The sequence below is a fragment of the Myotis nattereri genome, assembly GCF_964212035.1.
Source record: "Myotis nattereri genome assembly, chromosome: 9".
Taxonomy (NCBI): Eukaryota; Metazoa; Chordata; class Mammalia; order Chiroptera; family Vespertilionidae; genus Myotis; species Myotis nattereri.
Window position 1 is genome coordinate 1,829,879 of NC_138084.1, and position 24,145 is coordinate 1,854,023.

At 68.4% G+C, this 24,145-nt stretch overlaps 1 protein-coding gene across 2 annotated transcripts in view; it reads right to left on the reverse strand.

Annotated features, from left to right (window-relative positions):
* Positions 1-259: 259 nt before the first annotated feature.
* SHANK2 (SH3 and multiple ankyrin repeat domains 2) overlaps positions 260-24,145 on the reverse strand; it is a gene marked incomplete at its 5' end in the record, with an annotated part of 177,482 nt that continues 153,596 nt past the window's right edge. For both annotated transcript variants that reach the window (XM_081099535.1, XM_081099536.1), the window contains 8 exons: positions 260-3,743; positions 10,103-12,506; positions 13,654-13,674; positions 14,389-14,500; positions 14,807-14,937; positions 19,402-19,422; positions 20,731-20,820; positions 21,638-21,773. In XM_081099535.1, the coding sequence (XP_080955661.1) occupies positions 3,173-3,743; positions 10,103-12,506; positions 13,654-13,674; positions 14,389-14,500; positions 14,807-14,937; positions 19,402-19,422; positions 20,731-20,820; positions 21,638-21,773 (3,486 nt within the window). In that variant the 3' untranslated portion in view covers positions 260-3,172. The remainder of the gene's footprint in view (positions 3,744-10,102; positions 12,507-13,653; positions 13,675-14,388; positions 14,501-14,806; positions 14,938-19,401; positions 19,423-20,730; positions 20,821-21,637; positions 21,774-24,145) is intronic.

The window sequence follows — 24,145 nt, forward strand, 5'->3', positions numbered from 1 at the left end:
CGGAAGGAAGCGGGCCTCCCCCGCCCCGTGACAGCAGTGCCCGCAGGCGCCCGGCGATGCCACGGCTGTGGACTGAGACGTGGTTCCACCCGCACGCGGAGAACCAGCCCTCTCAGGAACCGGGAGCACGCGGACTTGCGGACGGAGCGCTAACTGTGGTCGGAGGTGAGGTGGCTGTGCTGTCCCCTAGCCCCCGCTGGGTGCGGGCTCGGCAGCTTCTGCTGAATTCGCCATCGCTGTTTGCAATCAGAAGCACGGCCTTAGTGCAACAGTGTATTTATTTTTACAGTCATTTGGTTGCCATACAAGAGATGGAAGGGTTGGGAGAGAGTGCAAATGACAGGAGCTTGCTTTTCTGTTTGTTTTGTTTTTAATAAAGTCTAAAAAGAATAAAAGCACAAAAGTTAACAGTAACATAGGTAATGTGAACACATTATACAAAGTGTAGTGTGAAACAGATTCGTCTCTAAAAAACAAAAAAAAAATTGGTTAATGGGAAAAAAGATCAGTATTTGTGGCCCCCACAAAAAGTGTCCTCGCCAGCTCACCTGGCAATGCTTGTTCAGAAACTCGGGGAAAAAATCACCATTTTATTAACGAAAGTACCACAAGTGATTCGCGTTGTGATATGTAGAGTTCGGCAAATCAAGTCACACCGAGTCATCTTTGTAGTATATGAATCAACGTAAAGTGTGCGGGTGCCCTGGGGAGGGGCCTGGCAGGGATACAAAATGTACATCTCGAGAGGTTTTGGTTCTGTGTACACAAGGTTACAGAAACTAGGCATGTGAATGCAGTTTATTTAAATTACAGTATATAACAAAAGTTGATCTTAAAACCTGGGATAGTGTCCACATGATCCTGTGAGCAGTTTGACGTGGGCGCCGCCGTGGAGGGCGGGGCGTGGAGCAGGGCCTGGCCCTGCGTGTCCGGGAGGACCGTGGGCGGCGATGCGGGCGAGGGGCTATTGCTGGAGCAAAATCACTGAGTGGAGCGAGAGGTGGGTTCATTTTGGCAAGAAGGGCCCTTGTGAGTCAGCGCAGGTCCCGGCGGGTCCTGTCACTCGGCGAGAACGAGACAGGGCGGCATAAGCGGTTCCCTCGGCTCTTCAGCCTCAGTCCGCGGGCTTCTGGGGGGGGGGACGGCCAGCTCTCACTGACGCCACCCACGTCCCGTGACCCACAGCCGCCGAGCGGGCCCTGTCCTCCCGCCCTGCCGAGCACTGGCCGTGGCACTGAGCAGAGGCGTCGCAAACGTGGGCAAAGGAAGGTGTGAGCTGATGGGACGTGGTGGCGTCACCGGGTGGAAGACGGGGGATGGCCAAACCAGTCGCTATGCTTCCCGACCGCGGCAGCCTCGCCGGCCACCGCGTGTCTGGGCCTGGAATCCCTCCGGATGGAAAAACGGAAAGTACGTGGACGTGAAGCGCCTTGATGTTCACCGACTCGGGCTGGGGCGGAGGCGGACCTGCAGGAGGCCCGAACCGGCTCCCCGCTAGTGCCTGTGGCTGGAAACGTGCGCGCGTGCGCGTGGAGAAACTGCCGCGTCGTGAACTGTAACCACTTTTGAAGAAATAATTGTCCTTTGATGACAAAGTTCTAGCAAAGATAGAAAATGTAACACAGCTCAGCTGGTTCCGACGCATCCAAATAAGCTCGATTTAAAAAGGTCGTCCCCGGGCAACGATGCCACAGAAAGTGTCATAAAACCACAAAAGTTGTTCTTTAACCTTCGAGCACGGAAGTAGCACAAAGGCTGCCTGGGAGGGAGGCCAGCCACATTTGTTTCCTTAAAATATTGTGCTTATAAACTATCTGTACAACTAGTTAAACTTGCAGTAGAGAGAGAATTTAAACCGCTAAATGTTTGTTACGTGTTCGTCCTACAGCTGTTCCAGATCTACTGAGACGCTTGGTTGTGAGCATAAAGAAAAAAAGGAAAAATCGTGTTTTTATAATTAGAGATGAGCTGGGCTAGTTCTGAAATCATAACAAAAGCCCCAAACCTGATCTCGAGTTTCTTCCAAATGTAGAGAATGTGCTGGAAGCCTGACTGGTGACCTCCCTTGGCAAATAGAGGTATTGTTATGGGGGGGGGGGGGCTCCAGGGGGAGAGGGGACGGGGCCCAGGGAGGCTGCTTCACCCCATTTATCTGCTTCACACCCACCCTGTCTCCCCTGGGCCCTGCCATACCCTCTGGGTTCTCCAAACACTGTGGGACGATTAAGACAAGCTGGTGGGGCCCTGGACACGCAGAGAGAAGGGGGAGGCCCAAGTGCCACCCGCTCGGGCCGCAGAGAGTGAAAGGGCGGCTCAGGACGGAGGGCGCTCCGCGGCCCAGCACGCTGCCGACATTCACCTCGTATCTTGTTCACGTCGGGGGGTGGGGTGGGGGGTGAGGGGGGGCTCGCCTGCTCTGCTCCGGGCAGAATCCCACACTCAGTTAAAAACCCCGAGTGCAGAGCAGCCCTCCTCCCAGGCCGGTCCCCGGAGCCGCCGGCTCCGCCCAGGCCCCTCCACCTTGGGATCGTGACCTTGTGCTTTGACTCGCTCCGCGTGGCGTGGCTGGCCACTTGGGAATCATGCGAGTCGATTTGCAGAAAGAAAGAAAAGAAGCTAAGCAAAGCCGCACGATCCCGTTCACCCCGCAGCTGCCAGACCCTCTGGGCCAAGGAGCCGGCCCACGTCCCGGGAGGCGGGGAGGCGGCTGGAAGAGGCTTCGCTACCTCGGGCCCACGCGGGGCCCCCAGGCTCGTCTGGCCACCTCGCCGCGAGCAGAGCACAGGCGAGAGGAGCGAGCACGGACGCAACGCCGGGGCAGGGCGGCTCGGGAGGTATCTGCAGCCCAGGGGGTCGGCCGGCGAGAGCCAGGCCCGCGGACCACGGCCACGCTCGGCCCTGCAGTGAGGCCGCCCGCGCGCGGGGCGGGAGGCAGCCGAGGTCTCCCTCCGGGTTAGAAAACTCCCTCCCGTGCCCCTTGCTGGACAGACACAGCCCAGGAAACCCGCCGAGGGCCGGGAGCCCCACCTGCGCTCGGCCACGCCTGCATTTCTTTGGGTGCCGGGAGACAAACCCGGGGAGGGGGCGCCCAGGCCCCACGGCCGTGCAGACCCCACCCCCGCAGGAGCCCATCTCTACTTCTCACGGCGTCCGTGGGGCCGCGCAGCCACCCTTATCTGTCCAGCAGCTGCTTCAGGGCCCTCTCGATGTTCATGCGGTGCCCGACCCGCGTCACGCCCAGGTCGATCAGGTCCTCCTTCTGCAGGTTGGGCAGGTGGCTGCCGTCGATCTCGTTGTCCAGGAAGGTCTCCTTGTGCTCGCCCAGGTTCAGGCTCTCCAGCCAGTCGCCCACGTCGGGCTTCGTCCACAGGTGCACAGGCTTCGTGGCGAAAGGCTTGCTGGACAGGGGCGGCGGCAGGACGGAGGGGGACGGCGACCGGCTGCGCCCCGCGGGGCTCAGGCCGAACAGGTCCCCGGCCGGGGGCTGGCTCGGGAGGCTGAAGACCTCGGAGAGGGTGGGGGACGGGGACGCGGCGGCGGCGGGGAGCGGGGCGGGCAGGATGTCTCTGCTCATCTCCGTGGGCGAGACCACGGGGCTGGGGGCACGTCTGGTTCCTGAGGTCCTGCTGTCGTAGTCCGGGGGCCGGCTCTGCAGGGTGATGGGCTGCGAGGTCCCGGGGCGGACGGTGAAGGTGACGGTCGTGCTCCGTGTCCCTGAGACGGTGCTCACGACCTCTGGGCTTCTGAAACAGCAACGAGAGAGGGAGCGTCACAGCCGGGCCACCGCGCGTCAGCAGGCGGCCAGGAGGGGGCGGCAGACACCCAGGTCACACGAGAGCATGGAGCCCGGGGAGCCCGGGGTTTGCCATGCCGGGGTGGGGCATGGGGACAGGAGCAGGAGGCTGAGCTGGAGGACACACCGACCACACAGGCCGCCGCCCCCGGGCTGGGACTGACGGAGGTCTGCGCTGGGTGAGCATGCGGGGCAGTGAGGGCGGCCGGCCAGGACCAGCCTGCCCCCGGCCGGGACTGTGGTGCCGGGGACACTGCTGGGGAGGCGACAGCCTGGGCCTCGGCACAGCAAACAGAAGGAAGAGCACCCTCCCCGTGCCTGTCAGGCCTTCGTTTTTTTACGTTTCATTGATTTCAGAGGAAGGGAGAGGGAGAGAGAGAAACATCAGTGACGAGAGAACCATTGATCGCCGCCACCGCACGCCCCACACTGCAGCGGGCATGTGCCCTGCCCGGGAATCGAACCGTGACCTCCCGCTCCTGGGCCAATGCTCACACCCGCCGACAGGCCTCCAGCTTTGGGGCTGGAAGGACCAGCCCAGGGGAGGCCCCGCGGGCTGGCCCTCGTCCGCTCGCGGATGCCCCACCGCTACTCGGGGGCTCAAGGGCTGGAGGGGTTTCGGGTCTGTCCTCTGCCCCAGAAGGACCAAGACCCACGCCGGTCCCAGAGCAGGGGGAGAGGGGGCCGTGGGACGCCCTTCCCGATGGCCTCCCGCCCCCTCAGCTCGGGGACACCTGTGCGGGGAAGGCTCCCATGTGCCACGGGGACACGGGTGAGCTCAGACGCTGAATAAAGCCGGTGCCTCGCGGGGGCCTTGGGGGCAGAGGGGCCGTGTGGAGGGCGAGCGGTGCCTCGGGGGACCGTGCCCGTGCCCCTCAGGGTGACAGCGGGTGGCACCTGCCCGTGGGGCCTCTGGGCCGGAGGACGGTGTCGGCGCCCGGACACCCCGGCTCTCCCGGGCCGTGTGGTCAGAGCAGAGAGAGGCCCCGCACGGGGCGGCAGGAGGAGGGACAGGCACACAGAGGCGGGGGCACCGCAGGCACTTACTTCCGCTCAGCACGACCCTCTTCTGCCAACACCCATCCCGGGAGCAAATGAAATGACAAAACGCAGAACCGGTTACGGTGAGAGATGCTGTTTCGCGGGGCGGGAGGGAAGCGGGGCGCCCGAGCCGGAGGCGTCCATGCCCAGGAGGGCGGCGGGCACCCCCGGGATGGCCCCATCCCATGCCCGGGGCCGCGTGGGCGCGCAGACCACCGTCCGGGAAAACGCTGGAAAGAGCAGCCCCGCGGGCGGGCGCCGGGCACGCCTGGTGGACGCTCCACACCGGGGACCACAGCGGCCCCGCTGCCGGCCGTCCAGCCCTGGCAGAGCCGCTCCAGCTCTGCCGAGCCCGGAGGGGGTGGGGGCTCCCTGGCCGGCGCCCCGCAGCCGCTGGGTTTACTCGGGTTCAGGCGCTGACGTCCCCACTGGGTCGGGGTGGCTGCGCTCGCGGTGTTGCTAGGCAACCCCCGGGCTCCTGGGACGCTGCCGATTGAGGACAGACGGACACCCGCTCTGGGCAGTCACTCTGTCCTGCCTTTTAAGTCAAACGCCGGTGGAAACACGAGAATTAACACAAAAGCCGAGAGCGAGGGGACACTCGGAGGCGCCTCTCTATCAGCGGCGGCCACGCAGGGAGCGAGCATCCCCGGGTCCACAGCCCGGCGAGGGCCTAACAGTTCGGCCTCCACGGTGACCGCGGGGCGGAGGCGCGTCTGTCCGCTGTCCCTGCGGAGGGAGCTGGGCCCCCCGGCTGGACGCCGCGGTCCCGGGACTGCAACCGGGCCAAAGGGCACTTGCTCCCCAAGGCACTGCGCCCCCACGGAGGGGCACCAAGTCTCCTGCGTGGGGTGTCTGTGCGGATGCAGTCCCCAGGTGCCCACGGCCTCCGCCCCAGAGGCCTTCACCCCGCCCTCCCCACCCTCCCCCGTCGGCGGGCGCAGGTGAAGCTCACGCCCCAGATCAGGAGGCTGTGCCCTGACCCGGAGCCAGCGCCGGGCGCGGGGGCAGGTCCCCCTGCGGGACCCTCCCATCCGGCGGAGCAGGAAGGTGCTCGCTTGCGGGGTGAGGCGTCAAGGGGGACGGACGTGCTCAGGACCAGACGAGCCTCCGGAGGCCTGTCCACGAGGGAGTCAGCAGGCAGGGCGGGGGCCAGGTCCCTCCGACCCGGCTCCCCCGCGTCCAGCGTCCTCCCCTGACGTCATGGAACCGGCAGGTGATGGGCCGCGAGCAGCTCCGAGGTCTGTGCTCAGGGGCCAGACGGACCGAGCTCGTTTTGTACAAAAGCTCAAACGGGTTAAGGCCTCGGGGTTGTACACGGAGCGCGCAGCTGGAGGCTCCGGCCGGGGCGGGGGGCCTCAGGGGCAGCGGGACTGGGACCCGCGGGGCACTCCGCTCCCCCACGCCCATCTGCGCCTCCGGACTCCCCGAAAGCGCCGCGGACCGGGAGGGGCTCCTGGGGGGCCCCGCGGCCCCCGGACACGCAAGGGAGGCGGCCTTTCCCCGCCCGCAGCGCGGACACAGGACGCCTGGCGCCCCTCGCAGCCCCAGGGTGGGGTCCGGATGCGGAGGGCGGGCTCCGGCCCTGGTCCTGCCTGGCCCTCCGTCCCCTCCGACGTCCCCCCGCCCTGAAGCGCGTCCCGGCCCCCGGGCCCCAGCCCCCCACCCCCAGTCCCCGCGCTCAGCCCCATCGTCGCGTCTCTGCAGCTCCTGGCGCGCTCGGGTTCATCCTGACGGGGGTCCCAGCTGCCCCCTAGAGAGCGCTGCCCACGGAGGGCGCAGGGCATCCTGGGAGGGCGCGGGCCGGGCGCGGGGCACGCTGGGAGGCGAGGGCAGGGCGCAGGGCATCCTGGGAGGGCGAGGGCCGGGCGCGGGGCACGCTGGGAGGCGAGGTCAGGGCGCGGGGCACGCTGGGAGGGCGAGGGCAGGGCGCGGGGCACGCTGGGAGGCGAGGGCAGGGCGCGGGGCACGCTGGGAGGCGACCAGTAGCCGCCACAGGACTGGTGACCGGGACGCCCTCAGAGCCGGCCGCCTCCCGCCCCCTTCGGCCACAGCCCTCCCTGCCGGGCCCTGGGCCCCGGGCGGCCTCTGGCTGACCTCCGGGAGGCCGGGCCTGGGAGCCCGGTCAGCGCCTGGGCGCGGGGCACAGGGCTCGCCCTGGGGTGGCCGGGGAGACCAGCCAACTGGAGCCAGCGTCCTCGGCCCGGACCTGGCTCCACGTCCCGAGGGAGCAGCCGACCGCCGGCTTCCCGGCTCCGGGCCCGGGAGCGTCCACTCGGGCCCGGGCGGCCGTGCAGGGAGGCGGCCCACACCCGCTCGGAACCGCCCGGTTCCCGCCGCCGCGCAGTGAGCGAACCACTGAGCAGCGCCAAGAGCCCCGCCCCGCGATCACACCGCGATCAGAAGCGGGTGACTGCTCAGTCGTCCCCTGGACCTCACTTCCTCCCCCTGGAGCCCCTCCACCCAGTCCCCAGCCCCCGTTTGCCCGGGGCTGCCCACGCTCTTCCTTTCGAAGCATCTGGAAGGAGCCGGAAGCAGCCGGAGCAGGCGACCCCAGGCCGAGGGCAGCGGCCTTGTCTGCTCTCCCTGCTGGGCCCCGAGAGGCCCCGGTGTGCTGGGGGCGGCCTGTTTGTAAAAGGGACGAGGCGCCAGGGTGCGGGCAGCTGCCTCTCACGTGTCCTGGCCGCAGCCCGTGTCCACGTCGGGCTCTGCCGGGCGAGGTCACCAGTCAGGTGCCCGGTTTAGCCCCGAGAGTCAATGACCTTCCTCCTCGTCCTGGGCCTCCAGACCGCCTGGTCAGGTCCAGTTGTGGGCACCGGCCGGAGCTGGCAGGAGCCGGAGGGAGCCCGCGCTCAGCCGCTCTGGTGGCCACCTGGTGACCAGCCGCCAGGTGACCAGGGAGCAGCCCTCCCGCCACTCGCTGGGCTTCAGGCGAGGTCCGCAGCCCCGCCCTCGGCGACCTGTCGGGCGATGTCCGGCAGTGGCTGCCCCTCCAGGCCGGTCCCTGGGTGGGAGGTCTGGCGCTGTCCTTCCAGCGGAGCCCTGGGCTGAGGCCTCCGCCCTCTGACCTGCAGCTGCTCCTCCGCAGTCACCGGCCCCGCCTGCCGCGGGCCCCCTGAGCACGATACCCAGCGTCGGGCGGGCCCTCCCAGAGGCCAGCTGCGGCTCCTGCTGTAGGCGAGCCTGCTTACAGGTGACAGTTGGACCAGATGTGCCGGTCGTGGCCACCGGGAGTCGGTCGGAGGTGGTCCTAGGGCTGCTCTCAGGAAATCAGGACCGGGGACCGCAGGCAGGACCCGACTCCGTGCCGCCCGGAGACCCTCCATGGCCCAGACCCGTCCACCCGGGGGAGGAGCAGAGACGGAGAGAAACCCAGAAGCCCTGGGTCGGCCCTGGACCCCTGCTCCGGGAACTGGCCCAGCCACGGAGCCACCCGGTCCCATCTGCATATCCAAACGTCGCTAATGAGGGAAGCCCGGTCAGGAAGCCTTTGCCTGAGTCCTGGCTCTGCCTCCCGCTGGCCGCGCACATGGACAAGCCACGCGGCTTCTGTGGCTCCACGTCTCCCGGAACAAGGGGTGTGGTTTGTGGGGCCACGGGCCCTTCCCAGCCCTAGCGCCCCCCCCCCCCCCCGTGGGAACATGGTGAAGATGTGGTAAGTGCGCTGCGGGGCCCTGGGAGCCTGGCCAGCTCTCCGGTCAAGGAACTGCCAACAAGGAACTGTTGTCGGATGTGAGCGCGGACGGGACACAGCGTCGTCCTGCTCTCCCGGCCTTGGCGTGAGCACGCCCACTGCGCGTGCGTTCGCTGCCTCCTGTGCTCCGTGTAACTGTGTCTGGAGAGCCTGCGTGGCGGAGACCGCCAGGCCGTCCGTGCGCCTCAGTCCCACTGAACGTCCTTCGCAGCCAGCCCTCCGGTCATTTCTTTGGAATCAGCCAGTGACACAGGCCTTTCCGGCCCCGGGTGTGGAATAGCGGCCCCTGCGCCCAGCTCCCAGGAAGGTCAGTCCTGTGTGAACGCCCTTTGTGACGCGTGAAGCACTTAAAGCGTCTAAATTGCACCTTCACGTTGTAGCCACTAAAGAACTGCTGCTGCGTAAGGAGAAGGGACTAGCTACACTCGCCAGCTTTCAGGACTTCCTTCCGACTGCTGCACGCATGACAGCTGCAGGTACGTGTGCTCGTCATCCACCAGAGACGGGGACATTAACATCTCCTCTCCCAGGCGGCACTGTTAGCAGCAGGTGTCCCCCCGGGAAGTGGCGGTGTGGGCGAGCTTCCCTCCGCCCAGCCGGCCAGTCCACATGCCCCCGAGAGTCCTGGGAGCCATGGAGGAGCTGCCTCACCCCCACCCAGAAGAGCACCGGGAGTTGGGGCGCGTGGCCCGCACCTCCAGACCCAGCGGTGGCCTGGAACGCCGCCCAGCAGGGGTGCGAAGAGCGACGGCGTCAGTCAGCGTGATGAACCTGAGCGCACACACCAGCTGGAGAGACAACGCCGCCGCCCAGGGACTGTGAAACAGCGCGTGCCGCGGGGAAGACGGCCGGGAACCTGGAGGACCGACCCGGGCACCGCTCCCCTGAGAACAACCCGGAAGCTGCAGGCAGCCGAGGGGCTGTTCTGGGGCAGGTGCCTTGGCAGGGCCTGCTGGCCGGGGTGTGGAAAGGACCCCTTGTCCTCTACACCCAGTTCCCACGGCACAACCTTAACCCGCGCGACCCTGGGAGTGGCTGACCGGGACAAGTGGACACTTTGCTTCCACGAGGTCGGCCTGATGGGGGGATGGGCGGGGGTGCCTTTCACTCTGACTTCCCTGCCCGGCCCCTCCCCAGCCCTCAGCCAGCGAGCGATGGGAGAAGGGAGAGGACCACGCACACCCGTCTGTCCCCCCTTTCCCCCTCCCCCCGCACCCATCCCCATTCCTGCTGGCACCCCTGCATCCCTGTCAACTCGCTGGGCTTCTGCGAGGCTCCAGGATGACCTCTGGACGGTCCCGGTGGAGATGTGGACTCGACGGGAGTGAGCGGAGTGCTCGGGAAGCCACGGCGCTGGCTTTGTGCGGAGCAGGCGCACTGGGTTATGAGCCCGCAATCGGAGCGCCCTCCTGCCAGGAGGGTGGGGTCTGTGCTCGGCCACATGCGCCCGAGTCCAGGAGAAGGAGAGACAGGCCACTCAGGCTTCCTGAGCCCTCTTCATGCCACGTCACCTGGATGAGGGCGAGGGAGCCCGGCTGCAGAGCTGCGTCTGTCGGAGCGCCTGTGGGACTTACCTGGGAGCGAGGCCGGCCGGCTTGGTCCCTGTGGGCGCGTCCATGCCTTCGCCCGGCTTGGCCAGTTTCTCTCGGTTCATTTGCTGCAGGATTGAGTTCAATTCGCTGATCACATTCGCCTTCGGGCCGGAGAGGATGGGGCTTCTGACCTCCGAGACGTCACCCCACAACTTGGAGGTCCTTGGCTGGATCCCCTTCACGGCCCCGGGCTGGACCCCGCCGGGTGGGGGTGGGGGTGCAGGCGGGGGGATGAAGCCGTCCGTGTCCTCTTCCGCCAGCGTGTCCTGGTAAAGCACGTTGCTTTTGTGGGCAACGGGCTTCACTTTGGGCTTGGGAGGGACGGGGGGCTTGTCCAGCACAAACGCCTGCCCGTCCGCGTAGACCGTGCAGGTGTCCACGCTCTCGCCACCCTCGGAGGACAGCGTGGAGATGCTGGACACGGTGGAGACGGTGCTGGTGGTCTCGAGGGGGTGGTCGCTGCCGCTGCGGCTGTCGGCCTCCTCGATGCCCGAGTCCGTGACTGTGTCAAAGCTCTCAGGGGGCGGCAGGAGCGGGGCTGGCAGGCAGTTGGGGAGGCCGGCCAGCGTCTTGCCGTCGGCAGAGCTGGTGGGTTGGCTGGGGTTCGATGCAGGGGACGGGGAGGCGTCGTTTCTGTCCTGCTGGGCCAAGCCCGTGAGGGCGGGGACAGAAGCGATGCGGTCGTCGGGGATGTCAAAACTATTGGCAAACTCCAGGGGGGGTGGCAATGGCTCTGTGAAAGCAAAGTCCTCGTCCAGGTCCACGGACGCCAGCGGCGGGGGAGGGATGCGGAATGGCAAGATCACCGCCTCCTCCAGGGAGCCCGCCGCCACCATGGTCCTGCCGGGCGTGGTGGCCGCGGGCTCGGGGCCGGCGGCGATCTGTAAAGCACCTTCGGTTTCGGGAACACCTTCTGGCACCGCAGGCAGCGCGTGGCCCGGCGTGGCTTCTGCGTCGGCGTTCTCATCTTCCTCCTCCAGGCAGCCGCCAGGCGTGGCGGCGTCCACCGTGTGGACCATGAGCAGGCCGGCCGACTTCTGCTGGGACGTGTCCATGATGTCGATCAGCATGTTCTTCCGGTCCTCGCCCTTGAGGTCCCTGCCCAGGCCGCTCTCGTACTTGTTCTCGGTCTCCTGCCGCCGCAGGGGCCCGCGCGCGCCCTGCCTGGTGGCCGTGGGGAGGCCGGCCTCCATGCCGGGCCGCATTTTGGTATCGATATAGAGAGGTTTGTTGAGGTCGGCCTTGGGGGCCTCCCCCTTGGGGCCCTGCTGGGCCTCCTTCATGGCTCGGTCCCTCGCGGAAAGTGCCAGGGCCAGCGGGGAGCTGGGGTCCAGCAGCCTCCCCGTGAGCGGGTGCACGTAGTTATCGGGGCTCGTGGCACCGCTGCCCTTGGGGGGCCCCACGGGGCTGCCCTCGGGACCCTTGGCTTTGGACGTGTTCGGTGGCCTCCCGGCCTCACCCTGAGCTCTGGCCTCACCGCCACCCACCAAATGGCTCTCGGGCTCCCTGGGCGCTGCCCCTGGCGTGGTGGGCAACACCAGCTGCTCGGCGCCCTCCTCTTCGCCGAAACTACCCTCGGGGAACGTGGGGGGCTGCACCCGGGGGGCGGGTGGCCCCAGACCCACGTCCTCGTCCCCCAGGTCCGTGGACAGGAAGGCGGGCGAGTTCCTCCTGGCTTCCAGCCGCTTCTCCCGGTCCCGCACGGCCCCGGCGATGGCAGCGGCGAAGGGGCTGCTGACGGCCAGGCCGTCGTCCGGCCGCAGCTGGCCCGGCGGCTCGGGGACCTGGGGGTCGGTCTCCACGCTGCTGCCCTGGCTGCTCTTGCCGCTGCTGCTGGTGGAGGGCTCCTTGACGATGATGGTGGGGATGGGGATGGAGCAGGTCTTCTCGGGGCTGTCCTCCACGTTGGACTGCTTCACCAGCGTGCCCTTGCGCCGCGCGGGCTTGGCCGGCACGTACACCGCCTTGCTGGCGATCCTGCCCACCTCCGAGTACGGGTTCTCGGGCATCTGTCCCCGCCGGCCGCGGGCGCTGGCCGGGGCGGCGGGGGTGCGGCCATAGAGGTCGTCAGAGTCCAGCGAGTAGCGGTCCAGCTCCCGGCGGTAGAACAGCCCCTTCTCCCGCATCACGGCGGCCACCGTGTCCGAGCGCGTGGCCGGCGGCACCTTGGCCGCGGGGTTCTGGTTGAAGGCGGGCTTGATGGTGCCGTAGACCCTGGGCGTCGGGGACTTGGGGCAGTTGTAGGTGGTGGGGGAGGGGGGCGGTGGGGACGGGGGCACGGATTGCGGGGGCGGGGGGATGTCCTCGGACGTGTCCGGCATGGACAGGCTCCTGGTGAACTTCAGCATCGGAGGGGCCAGGAACTGCCGCTCCTCCTCCGTTATTCCTGCGGGAGAAGGCGGGGTCAGTGGGAGGTCGTGGCAGCCACGCCGCCCACCGTCACAGAACACACACAGCACAGCGCACATGCCGAGGGGACGTGGCCCATCTGAGCCCAACAAGTAAAATGAAAGTAAAATAAAAAGACGAGGAGGGTGCTGAGTGCGTGCTGCTGAGGTTCCGTTTCTGCCCAGAGCTGGGCACGTGGGCCCCTTGGGCGGGACCGTGAGCCTTCACGCGTGTGCGTGTTGTGTGTCAGCACGTGGCGGGGGCGGGGCTGAGCTGGATCGGGAGTTGGCCAGGGCCCCTGGGTGTCTGTAGGGTCTTGGGCTGAGGTGGCCTCCCTGCCCGTCTGAAACTAGGGCAGAGGCGCCATGCGGAGGGGCTGGGGAGCGCTAGCGCCGCCCTCGTGGCTGTGCAGTGCCCTCACCCGCGTGGCCCTGGGACGGTCCTGTCCGTGTGGCAGGAGCCGGTGTCCTGGGCCGTTCAAGGGCTTGAGGGCCTTGGGGCTCCCTGGGCCTCACAGGACGCAGGGATTTGTGAATGGAGGGAGCCAGGCCCCCTGGGCTGTGCTGAGGGTGTGGTGCTTCCCACAACCGTGACCAGCCAGGGTCAGCGCTCGGCTGACGTGGCACAAAGTCAGCTCGTGTTCTGGGGCGTGACTAGTGACCCAGGGGTGTTGGACCTGCTGAGGGCGTGCACGGTGTGGACAACGTCCTCACCTTGTGGTCCCGACAGTGTGTGTGTGTGTGCATGTGTGTGCGTGCGCGTGCACATGGGTGCGTGTGTGCCGCCCGTGTGGGACTCTCAGACGGTCCCACAGTCGGAGCTATGAGAACGACAACAGAACGCACTCCAGGAGGCGGGAGCCACGCTCACACATGGACACCGACAGACGTGAGGTCACGTGTGTCACGGAGCATGCAGGGTTCAGGTGACAGAATGGATCACTTCAAACGACAATGACTCCCAGAGCAAAGGACAGGCACGCGTCCAGGGCGTTGCCCTCGGTAAGGGTATTCCAAATCCCAGCACTCCTTGCGAGGCCGGGGCGCAGGCGGCCGGGCCCGACGAGCCGCTCCCAGGAGTGGGATTGGGAACACACCTTACAGAGCTACCGGGCACGTGCCAGGCACAGAGGCCGGCGCACTGACCTGACAGAAACAGTCTGCTGTCTGGCGGGAGGAAAGGGTGGTTACCGACCGGCAGCGCCGTGGCCGCGGCGTCAGGGCTGCTCTGCAGCCGAGCCCCCGGGAGGGGAGGCCCAGGAACCACAGGTGCGGCTGCTACGCCCCAAACTAGGGACGAGGAGGCCGCGCCTGCACCACACGCAGCGCGTCCCGTCTCTACGTGGCCAGGCCCGGGTGTCGGGCAGCGCCTTGTCTGAGGTTTGCAGGGTGAGGACAGCGCTGGGCTGGCTCACAGGGGACTGTCTGGGGGTCACGGTCACCCTGCCCGGAGCCGTCAGTGGGAATCCGTGTGACGTTAACGAGAGAGTAAGTGGTTTACAACACACACAGGACAGTGCGATTAGAAGTCCAGACCCGACCAGCCACCCTCAGTGTCCACTGGGCCCGCCCCACGAGACGTGGCCGTGGCAGGCAATGCGGGGGCGCAGCAACACAGGCCCCACGCCACCTGCCCAGCCGGCCCTCCCCTGCCTCCGCTTGTGCCCGCCCCCTGCTGGCCTCTCCACCTGCCCACCCCGACCCTCCCCTGCCTTCGCCGTGTGCCCGCCCCACCACTGGCTGCACAGGGAGCCTGGCTTGCAAAGGTGGAGAAGCCCCCTGGACTTCGCGTCCAGCGGGTGGGACTGGGGGCCGCCCTTTAGGGGGCAGGGGGCCTAAGGGTGGCCAGGGCACCCCTGTGGGTGCGGCCACACTTCTTACCTATTGACTTCTGCCTTCGCATCGTACCTCGAGGGAGGCCCAGGAACGGGCCCTTCGGGCTCCCGGGCACGGTGGGCGTCATCACGGCGATGCCCTGGCGTTCGTACACGGACTGCAAACCAGAGGCGACACGGGTGAGATGCGCCAGTCCAGCCTCACCCCCGCGGCAGGCCTAGCGGTGCCAGGGAAGCCTGGGCAGATGGCCACCCCCATGTCCAGCTGAGGCCCGAGCGCTGGCTGGTGCTCTGTGCCCAGAGGACAGCGTGGCCCGAGACCCGGGGAGGAGCGGCCTCCTGCTGGGAGGCCGGGGGCCGGGCTCCGGGTCTGGCCAGTGCGGGTCGTGACCCGAAGCTGTGAGGATGGCCCCGCCGGGTGCTGCCCGAGACCCGCCCACTCCGCCACTGGAGCCACCACTCACGTTCACGTCGGAGACGGACGGGAAGCACCGGCTGGAGGGCCGCTGCTTGATGGTGGCCACGCGGGACTCCACGGCCACGCTGTCCACGGCGCGGGAGGGCTTGGCGGCGGGCACGATCTCCTCGGGCTTATCTGCAGCGGGAACAGACGGGCGCGGGCGTCAGAGGCCGAAGCCCCCGAAGCACAGCCAGGGGCTCAGGACGAGGCCAGCGCCTCCCGTTTACCCGGCAACCGCCTGCTCGGCCTTCCAGTCGCGCAGGGACCGCCCCACAGGCACAGCGCCAGGACCCGTCCCCGCCCTCGTGGTGCGGGGGGGAGGGTGGCGCACGCGGAAAAGACGGAAGACCCGCAGCAGCCCATCCCTGGAGCCTGGCGCCGCGAGGGCCCATCCCCGGGCGTCGCTGCGCTCACGCTCGGCCCCGATTCCGACGCCGGTGCCCACCCCGGGGCTTGGTCAGTGCAGAGGTGCGGCTCCTTAGTGACCCAGTGCGGCTGCGGGCCTAGGACCCGGCACCGGGCTGAGGGGCCGGGCGGACGCAGCAGCCACGGGGAACCCCTCCCCCGGAGTCCACGGTCCCCTGCGTGTGAGCAGCGCCGGGTGTAGCCATTACTCATCCTTACAAACGAAGGAGACGTTTGCGAAGCTGAAATGGAGCACATGAGAGCTGCCAGGACCTGACACGCATCTGAGAGCTGGGGCCCGCGCCGGGCACACGCGTGTCTGGGCTCAGACTCCGGGTCTGATGGGGGCCGCACCACGCAGGAGCCCAGCTCGCCGAGACCCACAGATGCGTCTGCCATGGGGCCCCACACGCGCCCAGCACCCAGCGCCCTTCAGTCCGGGGCTGCGGCCACACGAGCTGGGGGCGGAGTGTCCCACGTGGGACCCCTCGAGGCACAACACCCACCCCCGCCGATCACTCTGCCTCCAGCCCGAGGGCTTCTCCGAGGCCGCGCTGCCCGCTCCGGGCCTGTGACTCCCCACGAAGCTCGGGCCATCGAAGAGGCTGGACCCCCAGCTGGGAGGCTGGTGTGAGGGGCAGGGAGCAGCTGGGAGCCGGGCACCCTCCCCGGGTCTGGCCCACGGCACCTCCTTCCCCTCGCGACGTTGGGGGACGCTGGTGTCACCCCGCAGGGAATTAATCGGTGAGGACACCCCGCTAGGCACTGTCCTCAGCCCCTTCCCCTCCTGCCCGCCCGGCGTCCCGTCCACACCCTGCGGCCTGGCTCCCCCTCCCTCAGGCCCTTCCTGGGTCCCCCCCACCCAGCGGTGCCCCAGCCCCAGCCCAGGCGTCTGTCTGCCTCCTCCATGGAGCCTTCCCTGCAGGTCAGGGCGGGTTCCCTCGCTGCTGGGATTTAACCTGTTTCCTTGAAGGCTTCTCCCCGCCCGGGGGTAGCAGGGCCTCACGACTGTGACCACACGCGGCCGGTTCCCACAGCTTCCCGTGACCACACGCGGCCGGTCCCCTCAGCTTCCCGTGACCACACGCGGCCGGTCCCCTCAGCTTCCCGTGACCACACGCGGCCGGTCCCCTCAGCTTCCCGTGACCACACGCGGCCGGTCCCCGCAGCTTCCCGTGACCACACGCGGCCGGTCCCCGCAGCTTCCCGTGACCACACGTGGCCGGTCCCCGCAGCTTCCCGTGACCACACGTGGCCGGTCCCCGCAGCTTCCCGTGACCACACGTGGCCGGTCCCCTCGCGGCAGTGGCTCCGTGGAGCTCGGAAACCCGCTTGGGGCGCCAGCAGAAGCCGGGCCTCTGTGGCCATCGGCCTCACGCAGGATGTCCTCTGAGGACAGAGTCGCGCCCCCTCACCCCCACCCGGCACCGGGAGCTGGTTCCCAGGTGCCCCCAGGCCTCAGGCCCGGCCTCATTCTTGGCCGCAGCGGGGCAGCTCCCCAGGCTCTCCTGGAACTCCACACCCAGGGGACGCCAGTCCGGACAGCGAGAGCCCAGCCACACCCTGGGCGGCGTGGCGTCGGGCCGCTCTGCTGTGTGGTGGCCACGGCCGGGCCCCCAGGGGGTGAGGGTCGGCCCCAGGTCCGTCCTGTGACCGAGAGTCGAGCAGCCGGGTCTTCCTTTCCAGCCGGGCCCCCCGGTCGGGCCTTTGCATTGAACCCCCCGGCTGGTGGTGAGCGCCCGCCCCGCCCCAGCACCCGAGGCCCGCGGCCCAGCGCCCACAGTCCCACCTCTGGTTGGTGTTGGACCCCGGGCCTGCGCAGGCACCCCCAAATGCCTCCAGCGACGGGCGTGCCCCACGGGGCAAAGGCGGGGTGGGCCCTGGCGGAAGCTCCAAGGCCTTGGGCCGTGGCTCACCTTCTGGGAGCCGGGCCACGGAGGGTGTGGGGGCGGCTCCCACTCTGCAGGGAGGACGCTGGAGCCTGAGGCTCAAGCTCCTGCAGGGGGGACCTGGGGCCAGGTGGGGGCTGGGGCTCAGGTGGGGGTCACCATCCTTTGCGCCCCACCCTGGCCAGGGTGCCGCGCCCTGGGGAGCAGCGGGAAACGAGGCTGCCATGGGGGGCGGCACCCAGTCCCGTGGTGAGAGAGCGGCGTGGGCTTGGGCTGTGGCTGAAGGTGCGCCCTGAGCTGTGCCACCTGGGGGTGGGCATCCTCGTCTCGGTTCAGACCCGGGTGGGGAACGTCCGACGTCCGGCCCACGGGCCACAGGAGGCCCTTGGGATCACGTGGTCGCCGGCCAAGGCCTTGGGGAGTTAGGTACACGTGTGGCCACCGGAGCTGCGAGGCCCGTGGAAGAGGTGGAAGTGCCCGTGGCCTGGCAGGGACCAGGCTCCCACCCTGGCCTGGCCCGCGTCCCGCCCCCATGGTCCTGTGACCCAGAGCACCGGTTCCCTCCTCGGGGCTTGTGGGGGCACTGCGCCCTCCCCCCGGGCCTGGGTGCCCTCCGGCGGCTGCCACACCGGGAGCCTGGGCCTGAGGCTCAGCCTACGCCGAGGGCTCGTTCCCGGACACGAGGCTTTGAGGACCACGCGAGCCGTGGGCCTGCTCCCGTCCCGGGTGAGGGCGGGCCACGGCTGCATTAAGGGGAGCCGGGGCTGGGGACGGATGGGGACGGGTGGGGGATGCGTGCAGCCCCGCGGCCGGAAAGGGAAGCCCATTAAAAAGAGCCCCGGGCGGGTGTTCACGCACACGCTCCGCCGTCCCCACGTCTGGGAGACACGCGGGACGCCCGCTGCTCACGGACACACCTCCTGGCGGGGACAGCGCCCCCGGGGGAGGGCCGGCGTCCAGCGCAGCTGGTCCGCACACGTCCTGGTCCTGCCTTCACCGAGTCCCCCACCCGGGCGGGCCCTCCCACAGGGGAACCGGCTCAGCCGCCAGAGTCGGCAGAGGGAGAGGGCAGAGGGCAGAGGGCAGAGGGCAGAGGGCGGGCTCCCCTCCGAAAGCAGCTTCCAGAGAGAACCAAGTGTCAGCTGCGCCTGCGGGCCGCAGGGCAGGGAGGGCGGCAGGGAGGGCGGGAGCCGCTCCGACCCCAGCGGGGTCCCTGCCTGCGCTCCGGGGCGTTCGGCCAGGGCCGGTCCGTAGGCTCCCCGCCGAGAGCACAGGGCGGGCCTCAGTGGCCCTGGGAACTGGGGTAGCGGCGAAGGCTTGGAGACAGGAAATGCCATCAGGGTCCTAGTCGGTCAGCGGGAGGCGCCACGGGGCCGGGCAGGGGGCTGCTTCCCTGAGGTGTCCGTGCCCAGTCCCCTGAGCAGCGTCCCCAACGGGGGGTTATGGGAGGAAAGGGGGGCGACGATCGCGAGTGTATCTCACACCTCCCAGAGCAGGACTCCGAAGCCGAGGGTCAGGGGTCAGCCCCTCCGGAGGCTCCCGGGGAGGGTCCTTTCCGCATCCCAGGCTGTGGCCACAGCACCAGCCCGGCCTCCCCAGGCCTCTGGGGGCCCCCCCTGGGGCTGTCTCCCCTGAGACAGGCCCCCTGAGTGCCGTACTGACTTGATGCTGCTTCTTCCCACTGTTGGGGTGTTGTCTCTGGCAACCAGGTGAGAACACCCCAGATGTGGGTGCTGCCCAGGAAGGGGCCTGCTGTCGGGGCTCACGGCTGCCCGACCTCCCCCGACGCAGCCCTGGGGCGGGGCAGGGAGAGGCTCCGCCCTACGCCCCCTGATCCGACCCCCCAGCTTAAGGACAGTTTCCTGTGCATGCAGAGCAGGCTGCTGAAGAGTGGGGGCTTCCTGGGAGCTAAAGGGGGGCCGCCCCCCAGGGCAAAGGGGCCCGGCCGCTGGGCTCCAGCCCCATCTGTGGGCCAAGGCCCCACGTGCCTGCGGAGCCGCAGGCAGCCCCGCGGTGACCGCCGAGTGAGGCCGCAGGCTCCCACCGCGAGGATGAAGACAGCTCGGGGGACGGGGAACGTCGGGGACCACAGACGGGACAAGCGAAGCAGACAGGACAGACGGGAAGGCGACGGTCCTGGGCGGGTCCCGCGGGAGCCGGCCCAGGGAGACAGCACGGGCCACCGCACACGCGAGACGCCAGCCAACGCCACGCCAACGCCACGCCAACGCCACGCCAACGCCACAGAGGGTCTCCTTCCACGGGGGTGGGTGGGGCCGGAAACAGACAGGGGCCGTCCCCTTACCCTTCTTCTTCCGGACCGAGGCTTGCAAACAGAAAGGGGGCGTGAGTCCCGTGGGGCAGCGCTCGCCGGGCCCAGGGATGGGACCCCCCCCAACCCGACCGGCCAGACTGACAGGACCCGACATGGACTCCAGGGGGCGGACCAAGCACCTACCCTCCCCCAAGCCCCTCCCGCCCCCACCCCCGCCCCATGGAGCGCTCCACCAGGGCCAGTGCGGGGAGAAGGGTGACCCCCGACCACACGGGACACCCCAGGTCCCCGCTGGGGAGAGGCCCAAGGGTGGTGAGCCCCACTGGTCCAGCCGCCCCCAAGTCCCCCTTTAAGGGGGAGCTGCCTGCTGGTCCCTCTCGGGGGGGGGTGACCCCCACAGGCCCTCGGGGGGCTGGTGCGTCAGAGGAGACAGGCCGTCGTTCACACGGTCACCCCACTGGGTGCCACACGGGGACAGTGGCTGTTTCTGGGGAGTCTTGTCTGATGGACAGGGTGGGGGAGGGGCCTTTGGGGAAGTGCTGGCTCTGGGTGGGGTGGTGGGTGCCAGCAGGCTCGCTCCTTCCTGGAACACGGGGGCGTGAGGGGTGCGGCCGTGCCCCCCACGGACGAGGTGCCTGAGACCCTCCCAGGGGCGCTGCCTGGAGGTAAGGGAGGAGGGACAAGTCCCCCCTGGAGGCAGGGACCAGGGGAGCGAGCCCCAGGCAGATGCTGGCTGGGTGCTCAGACTCCCACCCCTGGCCGGGCTCAGGGCACCCGCCCGCCCTCCGCCACCTCTTCCCTCTCAGCAGAGCGAGCACCTCCCCCGCCCGCCACCTGTGGGGGTCACGTCACTGTCCCCCTCGCCAAGGTGTCCCGGGCTGCGTGGCGATGCCCCAGCAGGACTGGCATCTACCAGCCCCAGGGCGCCCACGTCTCAGCCGTCGGCACCGTCCGCCTGGCCCAGGGCCACGCTGCTCTGCGCACCTTCCCGCCTGGTGACAGGCCTCTGACGCAGGCGCCAGGGGCTCCCTAAATCCGGTGGCAGCGCACCCGGAGGCCACCCCACCGCCACCTACAGGGACCCCCCAGGGCGGAGCTGCTGGTGGGAGCCCTGCCTGGAGGGCCTGCGGGCTTCGTGCGGACACGGCGGGCAGCTTACCTTTATCCACTGGTGAGAGGCCCAAAAATTCAAAACAAAACAACGTTAGACGGGCCAAGAAGAGGCACAACCAGCGACCCCACCCCGAAGCCGGCAGGCGCGACGGAGGCCAGCGTGGGGCCGGGCGGGGGCAAGCCAGCGAGCACAGGGCCATGCGGGCGCGGGGCGCGGGGCGCGGGGCGCGGGGCGGGGCGCCCGACGGCGCTTACCGAGCTCCTCCAGCTCCGAGGTCATGGACTTGGAGCGCAGCGTGAGGGCCGTGGTCGGAGCACGCTTGGGAGGCGGGGGTGCTGGGGGGCGGACAGGAGAGACGGGGCGTGAGAGCCACCCGCGGGCGGCGAGGCTGCCACCCCACCCGCCTTCCGGACCCACCGGGAGGTGGCTGCCCGGCCTCGGTCTCCCCCTGAAATCAACGAGGCCACTCCCCGCCCCTCTGCACTCGCCCCAGCAGCCCGGGCACTCGGGGCCCTGCCCTCCTGTCGGTGTGGGCCCGGCGGGCGGCTGCCCGGCTGGGATGGGAGGTGCTGTGCCCGCCGGTGACTAAGGGGGCCTGGTGGTTCCGCAGCCTGTGCGCTTGGCTGCCCCCACCAGCCGCTGGGGGTTCTCCTCGTTCCTCCGCAGGGACGGGCCTCGGGGCGCCCATGCCCCCTCCCAGCCTCCTTTTGAGGAAAGACTGGGAGCTGGCCCCCTGGTGCCCCCCAAGCAGCTCTCCTCACCCCCTCACCGCCTCCAGGCAGCCCTCCCTGCTGTGAGGCAGTTCCCTCAGCCCAGGCTCTCGGTGGGGTGGTGGGAAGTGCAGGGCTGTGGGCAGGACCAGGGGTTTCCAGCTCCTTCCCAGCCAGGGACCTGGGGCTCCCCCTGCCGCCTCCCTCGGGAAAGGGGTGGGCCCGAGTCCCGGGGGGCAGCCAGCTCTGCAAACAGCACGCCCCGTGGACAGTAGGTTGGACAGGAGCCCAGGCCACCACTGCCCCGGCCAGCTCCACAGTCACCTGACCTCCCTCCCGGCCGCTCTGCCGGCTCCCGGAGCAGGTGGGACACGGCTGGAGGTGCCCCCTCCCGCGGCCGGGCTCTCGGGGTGACGGCGGGGGAGGCGCGGAGGGCACCCACCTTTCTTCCTGGTGGTGTCGTCGGGGTCGAGGCTCCTGGTGACCGTGACCACCTTGAGGACCAGGTGGTTCCCTCCCTGGCGGATCATGTTCACCACCTGCCGGTGCCCGACCTTCACCACGTTCTCGCTGTTCACCTGCGGGGACACGGCAGGGGCTGTGAGAGGAGTGGCCTGAGGCGGAACCAGAGGTGCTCTCGGGGGGACACGGGGCGGGGGAGCGGTTAGGGGCCGGGAGCCGGGGCCGGTTCCTCTGGCCAGCGCCCTCCCCCCAGCAGCACCCATTGGGCTCTCTGATCCGCGCTGAGGCGCTCCCGGGGCCGCCGGGAGCCGTTTCCTGGCTGCCGGGGCGCGGGAGGCCCGAGACGCACGTGGTGCCACGCTCTGCGTTTTCATGGCTCAGAGCAGACAGGACACGTACTTGCTTCCCAGGCGTGTTGGGAACACGCATCCCAGGGACACGCCCGCTTCCTCCGGCCGCCCTCCTCCCCGAGGGAAGCTGGGCTGGGGGGGTCTGCGTGTATCCACCCCCCCCACCCATGGCGAACATGAGTCCCCGTCCCAGCCGCCTCCCTGCCCGTGAAGACACTGCCCGCTGCTCCGGGCAGAATGGCGGCAGCCCGCACAGAGCCCGCCGCCCCCGCGGCCACACCCGTCTTACATCCTCCTCCTGCTTCGCAAAGTAAAGAAGCTTCATAGAGTCCCTCCCCCAAAGCAAGACGTGCCAGCGGGCCGTGTGGGCTCCGTGGACCCGCGGCCTGGGTGCCAGGAGCGCGTGGCAGGACGGGCAGAGGTGCCAAGGGGCACGTGCTCGATGCTTATAAACACCCTCTCATGAGAGGGGCAGGCAAAGGGGCCAGGAGACACCGTGCCCACAGGAACACACAGGACCAGGACAGGACGCTCAGCTCACGCTCCTCCCCGCGTGGTGGGGGGAGCGGCACGCGCTGCGCCCTGCGTGACTCCCCCAGCCTCTCGGCAAACCCAGCCTTCAGCTCAGACGCTCAAAACCGCCGGTGCGGGACGGACCCCAAGACGGGTTAGCGCAGAGGTTCTCAGCCTTGGCTGCACATTAGAATCACCTGGGAACCTTTAAATCCTGATTTCTGGGCCTGATGTGATCCTAATGTGCAGCCACGGCTGAGAACCACTGGGTGAGATAAAGCGCTCGCAGAGCCTCAGCGCCCAGGCTGGCATCTCAGTCCTCCGTGGGGTCCCGTGCCCTCGGGAAGCCTGGGCCGGCGACCCCAGCTCGCTGCCTCCAGGGGGCGCTGTGTGCCCCACGCAGCCCTGCGGAGCCAGGCAGTGAGGCGCAGGGGGTTCCAGAGAGAACCCAGTTCCAGTTCGGGGTCGAGAGCGGGCCACACCCTCCACGCGGCGTTCCAGGTGCCGGCTCTGGCCGCACGGGGCGAGGGCAGGAACCACGCCGCGCCCACCCAGCCCCGGGAGCATCTGAGGACGGAGATGCCAGCCTCCCTCCGTGCAGGCCTGCGCTTCCACCCGCCCCCTCCTCCGCGGAAACCCTCATTTCAAACGTCCAACGTGCACCCGGTCTAGAGACAGTTCCACGGCCCGTCACACGCCAGCAGGACCTCCACCGCCCCCGCCCCTCCCCAGACGCAGCCCGCCCTCCGCGTCTGTCCCGCCCGCCTCTCCGAACCCCGGCCTGTGGCCGCTCGCTTGGTGGTTGAGTTTTGGGAATCGCCTGCGGTTGCCCCACTGTGGGGAGGGGTGAGCTCAGCGCTTCTCGCAGTAGGCAGGCTGCCACCTGGACCGCGGGCGCTTGGCTGGGCTGTGCTTACAGGGTGTCCAGCAGGGTCCCTGGGTTCTGCCCACTGGGTGCCAGCCACATCCCTCCCCCCACACACGTGACAACGCGGGATCGCCAGGTGTCCTCCGGGAGGTCCGTCGCCAGGTTAGCTTTCTTCCTTCCATCCCCTCCGCACCCCCCCCCCCTTCCCCCACTTCCCAGGGCTTTTCTCTTCCAGTTACAGTTATAACTTTAACGAGAGCAACATTCCGGGTTCTACGTTGCGGCTGAGTAACAGCTCCTCGTAGCTTAACGACAGGATGTGCCGTGGCTCCCGTGCCTTCTCCCGTACACACCGTGTTCTCTGGAGCGAGGTAATTTGTTTATTGGTTTAATTTTCTACGCATTTAACAAATTCAAATCCAAACGCTTCCCAGCTATGTCAATCTCTTCTCCAAATCTTTAACTACACTGGGTATGTGGCTGTCTTCTTTACTAAAGAAATCCTCGCCCGAGGGTACTTCTATTGAGTTAAAGAGAGAGAGAGAGAGAGAGAGAGAGAGAGAGAGAGAGAGAGAGAGAGAGGAAGGGAGAGACAGGAACATCAGTCAGCTGGCTCCTGCACGCACCCTGACAGGGGATCGCCCACAGCCTGGGTGTGCGCCCCGACCGACCGGGCACTGAACCTGCACCTTTGGTGAACGGGGGATGCGGCTCCAGCCCACGGGGCCGCCGCCAGGGCTGCTGCTGGTCTTGGCGA